The sequence below is a fragment of the Aegilops tauschii genome, chromosome 3 (assembly GCF_002575655.3).
Source record: "Aegilops tauschii subsp. strangulata cultivar AL8/78 chromosome 3, Aet v6.0, whole genome shotgun sequence".
NCBI lineage: Eukaryota > Viridiplantae > Streptophyta > Magnoliopsida > Poales > Poaceae > Aegilops > Aegilops tauschii.
In genome coordinates this window covers 185,363,618-185,375,200 of record NC_053037.3, presented here as the reverse complement: position 1 = coordinate 185,375,200, position 11,583 = coordinate 185,363,618, and the positions used below count along the sequence as shown (strand labels likewise).

Sequence of the window (11,583 nt, the reverse complement as noted above, 5' to 3'; positions counted from 1 at the left end):
TATTTAACTACCATGGTGGTTGTTAAACAGTGAGAAGGTTCCTCCAACTCAATCCCAATTAAACATCATCGTTAAACCCAATCAAATTTATATAAGGGTGATGAGATCAACATGATAATCCAAGAACTAGATACTCAAGATGTCCATAACCGGGGACACGGCTAACCATGATTAGTTTGTACACTCTGCAGAGGTTTGTGCACTTTTCCCCACAAGACTCGAATGCATCCATGATCGCAGATTCGAGACATAGTCTTTCTGAAGCATTAACTCTCTACTCTGGATAGACAGTACCACCTACAACCCACTACATCTGCTAGTCTACCTCTTCAAGAGCTTCACGCAACTTACTCAACTATGCCAGAGCCCATAATGGCTTGTGGCTGCACATGGAAGTTTCTAGCATGAATAATCTTATGTTCCCTTTGAGCCTGGGTGATGGGCCGTAGGATGATCACACAGGTCCTCCGGGATACCCTAAGACAAAACTGGATTCTCCAGGTGCCCACAAGCAATCCACCCAGATGTGTATTAAAGTTGCCACCTTAAGTTGAACCATTAATTAACAAACTCACATCTGTCATGAATACACTCAAACCCAATCCACGTCTACGGGCATAGCATAGCAATAGAAGCAACGTAGAAGTAACTCCCATAGGTTTGAAAATAAACACGTAAATAGGTACTACCTCATCTACTTCCCAAACCCACAATTTAATCAGATCCTAACCATGCAATTGTTTGAGGATTGATCTAATGCAATAAAACTGGGTAATAAAGAGGTGTGATCAAAGTGTTACTTGCCTTGCTGATGATCCGTGAAACCTAGAGACTCGTAGTAGCACGCTTTGCACTCCGGGTACTCTATCGCAAACAAACAAGCATGCAATAAGCACTCAACTAGATGCACGGGTAAAACTCAGATAAGAGATTTAACCAGAAAGTTCAACTTAAGAACTTCGGTTTGCAAAAAGAATCAAACCAAACGAAGCAACAAAACTCAAACTGCGAAATAAACAAGATCCATTTACTAATCTGGACTTAGGTCAAATTTTACAGTAGCAAAATCTTGTTGAAGTTGGTTAAACAGAAAGAGGGCTTCGAAACGAATATCTAGGCACTTGAATCGCCTGATTCCAATAAACGAGCGAAAAGATAAACTAAAACGAAAATCGGGTCAGAAATCACGATCGAAAATAATCGCGGAAAACCCTGGAAAAAGAAAAACTGACGAACAGGCTAACGAACGAATGTTCGCTGTCTGCGGCTAACGGATGAAAACCGTTCGTTAAAACGAATGTACGACGGGCGTTCGCTAAATAACTAAACCGGAAAAAAACAAACGAATCGAAAAAAACAGATCTAGGGTTCGAAAATAAAAACCGATCGGTTTTCTGACGAAAACCGGCGGCGTCGGCGGCTACCTCGTCGGCGGCAGGGTCGGTGGCGGCGGCGACGAGAGGCTCTGGCGGCGGGGTCGGTGGTGGTGGGCGGCGGCGGCCCCGGCGGTGGGACGGGCGGCGGCGAGCGGCAGCGGCGGCAGCGCGTGGCGGCGTGGTCGGTGCTATGGTTTCGGGACGGGGTGCGCTGGTGGGGCCTCGGCTTATAAGGGCTGGCCGGGTGCAGTGTCCTAGTCGGACACGGCCCGGTAAGGCGGTGGACTTTTTTTAAAAATAATTCCCCGCAGGAAAACAAAGAAAAGAAATACTAAACGACTCCAAAAATCCTGAAATGAATTTTCTCCGTCCTCTAAAAATCTACCGGACAAGGTGAACATTTATTTGGGCCTCTAACGCAATTTTGAAAAACACATTTTTTCCTAATTCAAATAAAATAGCAATAAAACTCCGAATAAAATTCTTATTTGATTTTAATATTAAATCTCTAATATTTCTTTATTTTGGGGAAGTCATTTTATCTCCTCTCTTTTATTTTCATAAAAGAAATATTCGAAGAGAAAAATAATTAAAATCAAACGATCCTCTTTTCAAAATTTGAGAAACTCAAATATGAAAATAACAAAATCCGCAACTCTCTCCGTGGGTCCTTGAGTTGCGTAGAATTTCTAGGATCAAGCCAAAATGCAATAAAATATGATATGCAATGATGATCTAATGTATAACATTCCAAATTGAAAATTTGGGATGTTACAAACCTACCCCCCTTAAGATGAATCTCGCCCTCGAGATTGGGGTTGGCTAGAAAATAGGTGAGGGTGTTCCTTCCGTAGGTCTTCCTCTCGTTCCCAGGTGGCTTCATCCTCGGTATGGTGGCTCCACTGAACTTTGTAGAACTTGATAACCTTACTGCGTGTGACTCGGCTGGCAAACTCAAGAATCTTGACTGGTTTCTCCTCGTAGGTCAAGTCGGTATCCAACTGAACCGCTTCCAGTGGCACTGTATCTCTCAGAGGAATATCAGCCATCTCTGCGTGGCACTTCTTCAACTGAGAAACGTGGAACACATCATGAACTCCTGACAATCCTTCGGGCAATTCCGACTTGTAAGAAACTTCACCCATACGTTCCAAAACCTTGTATGGTCCCACAAAACGTGGTGCTAACTTTCCCTTAACTCCAAAGCGCTTCACTCCTCAAAGTGGTGATACACGAAGATACACTCTATCTCCGACTTCGTAAACTGTCTCCTTGCGTTTAGAATCTGCATAGCTCTTCTGCCTGGAGTGGGCTACCTTGAGTCTACCGCGTATCAGCTTAACCTTCTCTTCAGACTCTTTAATCAAATCTGGTCCAAACAACTGACGGTCTCCAACTTCATCCCACAACAATGGTGTCCTGCACCTCCTTCCGTACAATGCTTTGAAAGGGCCATCTTCAAACTGGCTTGATAGCTGTTGTTGTAACAGAACTCTGCATAAGGCAAATTGTCGTCCCAACTAGATCCATAGTCTAGCGCACAAGCTCTCAACATGTCCTCCAGAATCTGATTGACTCTCTCAGTCTGTCCATCTGTCTGCGGGTGAAAATCTGTACTGAACTCTAGCCTGGTTCCCAAAGTCTCATGCAACTGATTCCAAAACTTTGAGGTAAACTGGGTTCCTCTATCTAATATAATGGTCCTCGGAACTCCATGCAGACATACGATCCTGGTCATGTATATCTTTGCCAACTTAGCATTGGTGTAAGTGGTCTTAACTGGGATGAAATGAGCTACCTTCGTCAAACGATCGACTACAACCCATATCGAGTCATAGCCTGAACGAGTCCTGGGCAATCCCGTGATAAAGTCCATGCCTAGTTTATCCTACTTCCATTCGGGTATCGGCAATGGCTGTAACAATCCAGCTGGCTTCTGATGTTCTGCCTTCACTCGCTGACATAAATCACAAACTGCTACATACTCCGCAATATCCTTCTTCATTCCGGTCCACCAGAAGCTATCCATCAAATCCAGATACATCTTGGTATTTCATGGGTGAATCGAATACGGCGAATCATGGGCCTCTTGCATAATCAACTTCCTGATCTCCGGATCATTTGGCACATATACGCGGTCCTCAAACCATAGGGTATCGTGCTCATCCTCACAAAATCCCTTAGCTTTTCCTTTGCTCATCCTCTCTTTTGTCTCAACAATCTCCTTGTCCGTCTTCTGAGCTTCCCTAATCTTATCCATCAAAGTTGACTGAATCTCCAATGCTACTACATAACCCCTCGGAACTATTTCCAAACATAGCTCACAAAGATCCTCTGCTAACTCCTTGGGTAACTCTCCGGTCATGAGTGTATTGACATGACTCTTGCGGCTCAACGCATCGGCTACTACGTTAGCCTTTCCGCGATGATAATGCAACTTCATATCATAATCCTTAATGAGCTCCAACAATCTCCTTTGCCTGAGATTCAACTCCTTCTGCGTGAAGATATACTTCAAACTCTTGTGATCCGTGTACACCTCACAATGGTTTCCGATGAGAAAATGTCTCCATGTCTTCAACGCATGCACTACGGCTGCTAACTCCAAATCATGGGTAGCATAATTCAACTCATGGGGTTTAAGCTATCGTGAGGCATATGAAACAAATCTTCCCTCCTGCATAAGCACTGCTCCAAGTCCTCGATGAGAAGCATCACAATACACCTGGTAATCCTTGCGTTGGTCTGGAAGAATCAACACTGGAGCTATAACCAAGCGTTTCTTCAACTCCTAAAAACTGGCCTCACATTCCTCAGTCCATTTGAACTTGGTGTCCTTCTTCAACAACTCCGTCATGGGCTTTGCAATCTTCGAGAAATTCTCGATGAACCTACGGTAGTATCCTGCGAGTCCAAGGAAACTCCGGATCTCTCCAACTGACGTGGGTGCTTCCCAATTTGTCACGGTGACAACCTTGGTAGGGTCTACTGCTATTCCTTCTCCGAATATAACATGTCCGAGGAATCCAACTTCCTTCAACCAAAACTCACACTTGTTGAACTTGGCATATAAGTGGTGTTCTTTGAGCTTCCCAAGAACTAAACGCAAATGCTCTTTATGCTCCTCTTCATTCTTCGAGTAGACTAGAATATCATCAATGAACACCACGACGAACTTGTCCAAAAACTCCATAACACCTTGTTCATCATGTTCATAAAATAGGCAGGTGCGTTAGTCAGACCAAATGACATAACGGTATACTCATATAGCCCGTACCTTGTGGTAAAAGCTGTCTTAGGTATATCCTGCTCTCGAATCTTCAGCTGGTGGTACCCTGATCGCAGATCGATCTTGGAAAACACCTTAGCTCCTTGCAGCTGGTCAAACAAATCATTTATCATCGTCAGTGGGTACTTGTTCTTGATCGTTACCTCATTCAACCCTCGATAATCAACAACCATCCTCAGCAATCCATCCTTCTTCTCCACTAGAAGCACTGGTGATCCCCAAGGTGACGAGCTTGGGAGAATATAGCCTTTATCCAGTAACTCCTTAATCTGCTTCTTAATTTCCTCTAAATCCTTAGCGGGCATCCTGTACGGTCTCTTAGATATTGGCCCTGTGCCTGGCAAAAGCTCGATCAAAAACCCAATGTCTCTATCCGGTGGCATCACTACAAAAAAAATACACTTCCGTGATGATACGTGTTTGTCACAGTAGGTCGCATTTTTTGTCATGGATGTACGTCCATGACAAACTTATGACAGAATCAAGATAGTCATACCTGTGCTGTCGTAGAAGTGTTCCATGACATTACCAAAATTAGCATCACGGAAGTGTCCACTTCCATGACGATAAATCGCGCGTCACAGAAGTGCTTTCGTCAAGGGTGACCGACACGTGGCATCCACCGTAACGGAACGCCGTTAAGCTATCGGGTCCGATTTTGGATCCGATAACCCGTTAACAGCCCCGACCAATGGGGATTTTCCACATGTAAAATCATCATTGGCTGGAGGAAACACGTGTCGGCTCACCATTGGGACAGATGTCATCCACTCATTGGACCCAAACCGCCTATGATACACCGACACGTGGCACGGCCCAACAGATGCCCATTCCTGTGAAAAGGCCGGCCCGTTTGACTTGGTCAAAAGGCGGCGGGCCGGCCCACGGCAAGCCTGTTAACGGCCTGTTCGCATATAGCCCATTTACAGCCCGCTATCCCAGGGCCCGTTTACGGCCTATCCGAATTAGGCCCAGTAGCGTCATCTGGGCCGTCCAATATAATTCCAGCCCGTTTTAACTTTTGGCCCATGTATGGCCCATGACGTCTTTCGGCCCATATGAGGCCCTTAGTAACCCTCGGCCCCTTAACGACCCGTGGTAAAACTGGCCCTCATTAACGACCCATTATTCCGTTGGGCCGTTTCCAGCCCATGATATCTTTCGGCCTTCTCAGGGCCCATTTATTCTTGGGCTCATTTCTAGCATTCGGTTACTTACGGCCCGTTACTGTCATTTTCTTCTTCTGGGCCAAATTCAGCCCGTGGTTACAGTCGGCCCGTTTGCGGCCCGTTAATACGTTGGGCCATTTTCATGTCGAAAAAACCCGTTGGGCTGTTTTCATAGAGTTATCAAATATGGCCAATAAATGGCCCGTTATTGTCCACGAATAATATGGCCCATGATTGGCGAAATGATGATACGCCTCATAGAAGGCCGATGGATCCTACGGCCCGTAAAAGGCCCATGGATCGTACGGCCCATAGAAGGCCCATCGATCCTACGGCCCGTATAGAAGGCCAATGGATCCTACGGCCCATAGAAGGCCCATGGATCATACGGCCCGCAGGAGGCCCATGGTTACAACAGTCCGTGTGTTGCCATGATTATTTTGGCCTAGTTTCCAAAAATAGGTTATTGTGGCCACTAGAAAAACACAGAATAAGAACTGCAGTGACTACATGCAAACAACTAAACAAGACAATAAGGAAATACATAAGCAAGCAATTAACGCTAGCCTATTACCGCTATTACACATATTACATCCACTGGGCATCAAAGTTCGCCACCAGTGCAAGTATAGGGAACAAAGCAGCATATTACATACACTGGCCGTCAAAATTGGCCACCAGTGCAAATAAACGCGGCAGCAAAACAAGAGCATAACTGAAACAACTTCATAAGAGCTCGAGAAACGTGGTATCCACCATGCTGGCAATAAGCTTAGCAAGCTTATTAGCTTTGTCCTGTTTGGCGCTAAAATCCTCCAACGCTTGCTGTTGCACCAGAAAGTATGCATCTGAATGCTCCAGGGACTTCCGCAGTCCTTCCGCTTCTTCGTCGCATCGATGTCTTTCAGCTTGTAGTTGAGATTCAAGAAATCGAACTGATTCAGACAGTGAGTTTGAATAGCTTGTGCAAGCGGTAGTGGCCAGTAACTCCAACACTAAACCAAGACAGGACTTTGGGGTTGTCTCACTGTCTTCGAGATAGTCTTCTTTAGCTATTTTATCAGCTTTGTTGGAGACCAACAAGGATGTGAAACTATCCTGAACCTTATCTGCATTAGAGCATCTCCAACAGCTGCGCAACGCGCGACGCGCTAAAAGCCAGGATACACCGCCGGGAGAGCCAGGTTTTGCGCGCGGAGGCGCGCTGGCTCCAGCGGCCGCCGCAAAATAAAGCGCGCCCGAGCCGCTCCAGCAAGCACGCTATATTTTGTACATAGTTCAAGTCTTCTCCTACAATACATAGTCATAGTACATAGTTCTACGATACAACTAAGCGTACATAGTTCTAGTCTTCTCCTACAATACATAGTCTCACATAGAACTACTACTCGTCATTCTCCGACTCGGACTCTGTCTCGGTGATGTCCTCCTCAGACGTTTGAGCATAGGCGTCAAGGAACCGATCGTCGCGGGAGTCCCAGGACGACGCATCTCCTAGCGCCATGTTGTATTTAGCGACCGCCTTCCGCGTTTGCTTGTCCTCGCGATAGGTGGCTCGCTCCTTCCTTTTCTCCTTCCTCTGCGCCCTCCTCTCGGCGAAGAACTGCTCCTCGTTGATGATATCTTGTGGGAAGTGTTGCCTCCACAGCGCCATGGCTTCCTCGTCCATCTCGGCCAGGCTGAGACGGCGCTCCCGCCTCTGGTTTTTGCGCCGATCCTCATCGGTGATAAGCCGCGGGAAAGGAGCCAACTCATGTGCCCGCTCTGGCGTCGCCACGTCGATGATGTTCATGTCCCAACGAGGCCGCCGAAGGCGCCACGCCGCAGCGTCGTACGCGCGGGCGCCGTCCTGGGCGGTGTCGAAGGTTTCGAGGCCGAGGCGCACGCCGCCGCCCAACCGGATCGAGGCGGAGTAGGTGCCGGACGGACGCACGCGGACGCCGCGGAAGCCCGAACCTCCCCGGCGGCGAGGCGGCATGGTGGCGCGGTGGTGTCGTGTCGGCGGCGGGGAAAGAAAGCGCTAGAGCGAGCGAAAGAGAGCGGCAGAGACGCTGAAATTTATAGGCGCGCTAGATGCGGTGCGCCAAATCTAGCGCGCAAGCTACCGCCTTTTCCCGCGCGCACGTGAACGATTCCCGCGCGCGCTAGTTTCCCGCCGCCGCTGGAGCACGCAAAAACGTCCCGCGCGTGCTAAAAGCTCAGTTAACCACGCGCGCGCGCCTTTTGGCGCGGCTGTTGGAGATGCTCTTACTTCCTTTACCATTGCTTAATAAGGCACTCTTCCCCAATATTCTGCCAGCATTCTAAAAGAAGAAACAAGTAGACACATAACAGTTTACCATGTACTAGTATATGAAACTCATTTCGGTGAACCAGTTCATTAGTAAGGTGGACAGGATTAAACTACCAAGTCTTCTATTGCCAAGTACTAGTACATAATAAAAGCATCAAACAAACATATATCTATGTCCTATGGTCACTGCATTGTCTTGCCAAATCAAAAGAGAGACACGGTTCAAATCATGTCAGTTCAAGACAAAGCAGCAGTGAAAGAATACAAAGCGTGGGAAACTACACGGCACAACAAGATTTCAGATGGGTACCACGGGTCTACATGTACAACAACACTACTGGCTCTGTTGTGATGCTAGTAATGTGCATGATATGAGAAGTCAACTGTATACACAATTGAAATTGAAATCAACAGAGCTATTGATAAGAGCAAGCCTGTTAAAGAAACATGCGTGAACATACCTGCTGTGCCATTGAAGTTTCGATTGGATCCTTCAATTTAAAAATAAGTTTGTATGAGTAAATACAGTGATACAAGAGCAAAGCAGTATGCATGATAGCAATCATAGTTAAAAAAAGGCGCGCCTAAGCGAGCGCTTAAGCGCGCCTAGGCTCTAGGCGTTGGCGAAACACATTGCGCATAACTATGCTTAATCTGTGCATAACTGCGCATAAGGATGCGCTTTGGTCAGTAAAGCGCAAGGCGGTGGCAAAACACACAATTAATGCCTAGCGCTTTTTTGAACTATGATAGCAATGGAATCTTAAATTAGAACAGTTGTTCTTCAGGTTTAGGCACTTGTTCTACATGAACAGAGTACAGTAAGACGCAAGAATATAGTACTTAAAAATAGAAAATGAGCTCATAGACCTTACCACATTCTTGGTTCGGGACCAGTACAGAACAAGGCGTTCCCAGTCATCGTCCAGTAAATGTGTCTCAGGAGAACGTAAGGGAATTTGATGAGTTTCTTTGCTAGTGAAGTACGTTTTCTTCAGGTAATTCTGTTACTGCCACCAAGCATCCTTGAAGATAGCAGAGGTATTAGCACAGGTTACCTCATCCTGAGTTTCCAAATCGGTCCTTCTCTATAGAGAAAAATGGGAAAATTTGCTGTATTATAACCATCATGGAGGTAGGATGTATGGGACAAAGCAAAGTAATTGCCATGAATAACATTACTTACACATAACTCCTGGACAAACACCTGCAACTGGCATTTTGCTTCATCTTCAGTATAATATTTCCAAGATGGGAAGATACGCACATACGATTTAACAACATCAAATGCGATAGATGCTAAACTACGACTAGCTGGTTGTGCTTCCTCCACAGGAATAGGCGTACTAACTGGTGGAGTTGGGGTTCGCCGTGGTAGTACTGGACCTTTGGGCACTGGAGCTGCCTTACTAACTGCTCTTGTTTGGGAGCTCTGTGGTGGAGATGGTGCTGTGTCAACAGGAACTGGGTTACTATCTGCTGGGGTTGGGGTCAGATTGGGTGAAGCTGGTTCTCTGTCCATCGCAGTAGGGGTACAATCTGCGAGAGTTTGGGTTATGTGTGGTAGGGCTGGTTCTCGTGCATGTACAACTGGGGTGCTATCTCCACCAAGAGGTAGCACTGTTTTATTTGAAGACCGTGTTTTTAGTCTGCTAGATGCTGGCATCATCCGCTCCAATTCAAATGGCTGATAAACAGGAAACATAGTTGAATGTACAAACATTGTATGAGAGACAGATGCAATAGATAGTGTGGAAAAAAGAGGGCATGAAATAGTTGACATGTATATTGTTTAACTAAAATAGATAGCATGACATAATTTCACATATATGATGTCTATCTAAACTGGATAGCATAGCATAACATAATTCAAATATATGATGAATAACTAAACAGTATCGCATGACATAATTCACCTACATGTTATCTAAGTAATCAGGATCGCATCTTTTAATTCACATATGTGATTTATATGCTAAACAGAGGGCATTAGATATGATGTCTGAACTAAGAACATGGTGTTGAATATTGTGTATATGATGTCTAATCTATGCAATGCAAGACACCATATGCATGATATGAGCAGTATAACTGTGCCAAGTAAGAGCATACACCTCGGTGGGGGAATAGGACTGGTCATCTGTCTCTGAATCCATCTCCGAGGAGCTATCGGGACCCAACAAGAGATCTTCTTCGACAGGTAGCACTGTCTGCGCTGAAGGCCTTGTTTTCACTCCAGATTTTTCAATCTCCCACCCAAATGGCTGATTCACAGGAAGATTAGTTTAATGTACAAACATTGTCGACAAATGGAAATGTAATGAAGAAAAGGATGGGCAAGATATCATTCAAATATATGATGCCTGGTTAAACAGGATGGCATTGCACATTTCATGTATATTATGGCTGGCTAAAAGACATGAGACTGCACAATTCCCATATATGATATAGAAACTAAACAAGTGGCATTACAGAACATGTCTATACTAAGCAGATGACATATATGATGTCAAAAGTAAGCACTGCAAGGTAACATATGCATGAACATCATCATGCCAAGGTAGAGCAAACACCTTGGGGGCAAATAGGAGTGGTCAGCGGTGTCTGAATCCGCCTCAGAACAGATATCTTCCTCTGGATTACAATCTGGAGAGGGGTGGGGAGGGTTTGCCATTGAAACCACCATGGAGCGATGTCTGCATGACATTGTATTGCCGCGCAAAACTCTCCTCTTTTTCTCTACATGTTCAGCATGACTGTGTACAATATCTGACATGCATACGAAAAGAATATGGTGAGATTATGTAAGGAGAGCATGCAGAAATTTAGAGTGATGGTAACAACCAGTGGATGGATCCAAAAATAATGATAGCAAGCTAATGATTGCTTTAATTTAATAAAAAGACAGATGATAGGAAAAACACCGGAATAGGATAGGAATGCACATGGTAAACAGAGCATTTGTAAACATAGGATTTGTGTCAACTTGAGTGTTTGGTTTACAGGAATTGGAAGAGTAGAGGAATGCAAAGAAACATGGCCAAAATAAAGTGAAACCATATGAAAGCGTGTACAGTTAGAATGTTATTCTGCCCTAATGCACTTGGTCTTGTTTTCATGCATAGGATTTTGAAAAGTAGGTCTAGGTGGATGTTTTGCTTCATTCCTTTCAACAAAATGCATGAATAATTGAATAGTAGAGTGCCATTGGAAAATTCCCTATTGCTATGTTTTTCCGTTGAACCAAAATAGCCCTAATGGATCGACATGAATGTATAGTAATAAGTGGTGCAACAAGTTTACAACCTCTTTGCCGTAGCCGTGTCGACCTCAGCATCATTGGTTGGTCGCTGAAGCAGTTGAGGCAGAGGTGGCTGTCGGAGGTGTGTAGGAAGATCTGAGGAATCTGTAGACGGCGTCCAGGGCACTGCTCTGTTGTGATGGATCGTTTTGTCG

The 11,583-nt window shown here is 45.3% G+C and overlaps 1 protein-coding gene across 1 annotated transcript; it reads right to left on the bottom strand.

The window, feature by feature from the left end:
• Positions 1-7,218: 7,218 nt before the first annotated feature.
• LOC109769012 (uncharacterized) lies at positions 7,219-7,812 on the bottom strand. Its single transcript, XM_020327753.1, has one exon. The coding sequence runs from the start codon at positions 7,810-7,812 to the stop codon at positions 7,219-7,221; it is 594 nt and encodes a 197-aa protein (XP_020183342.1).
• Positions 7,813-11,583: the final 3,771 nt, after the last annotated feature.

Bases quoted from the DNA above. Each gene is read 5' to 3' on its own strand.
- LOC109769012 (XM_020327753.1), bottom strand. From the start codon at position 7,812: ATGCCGCCTCGCCGCCGGGGAGGTTCGGGCTTCCGCGGCGTCCGCGTG.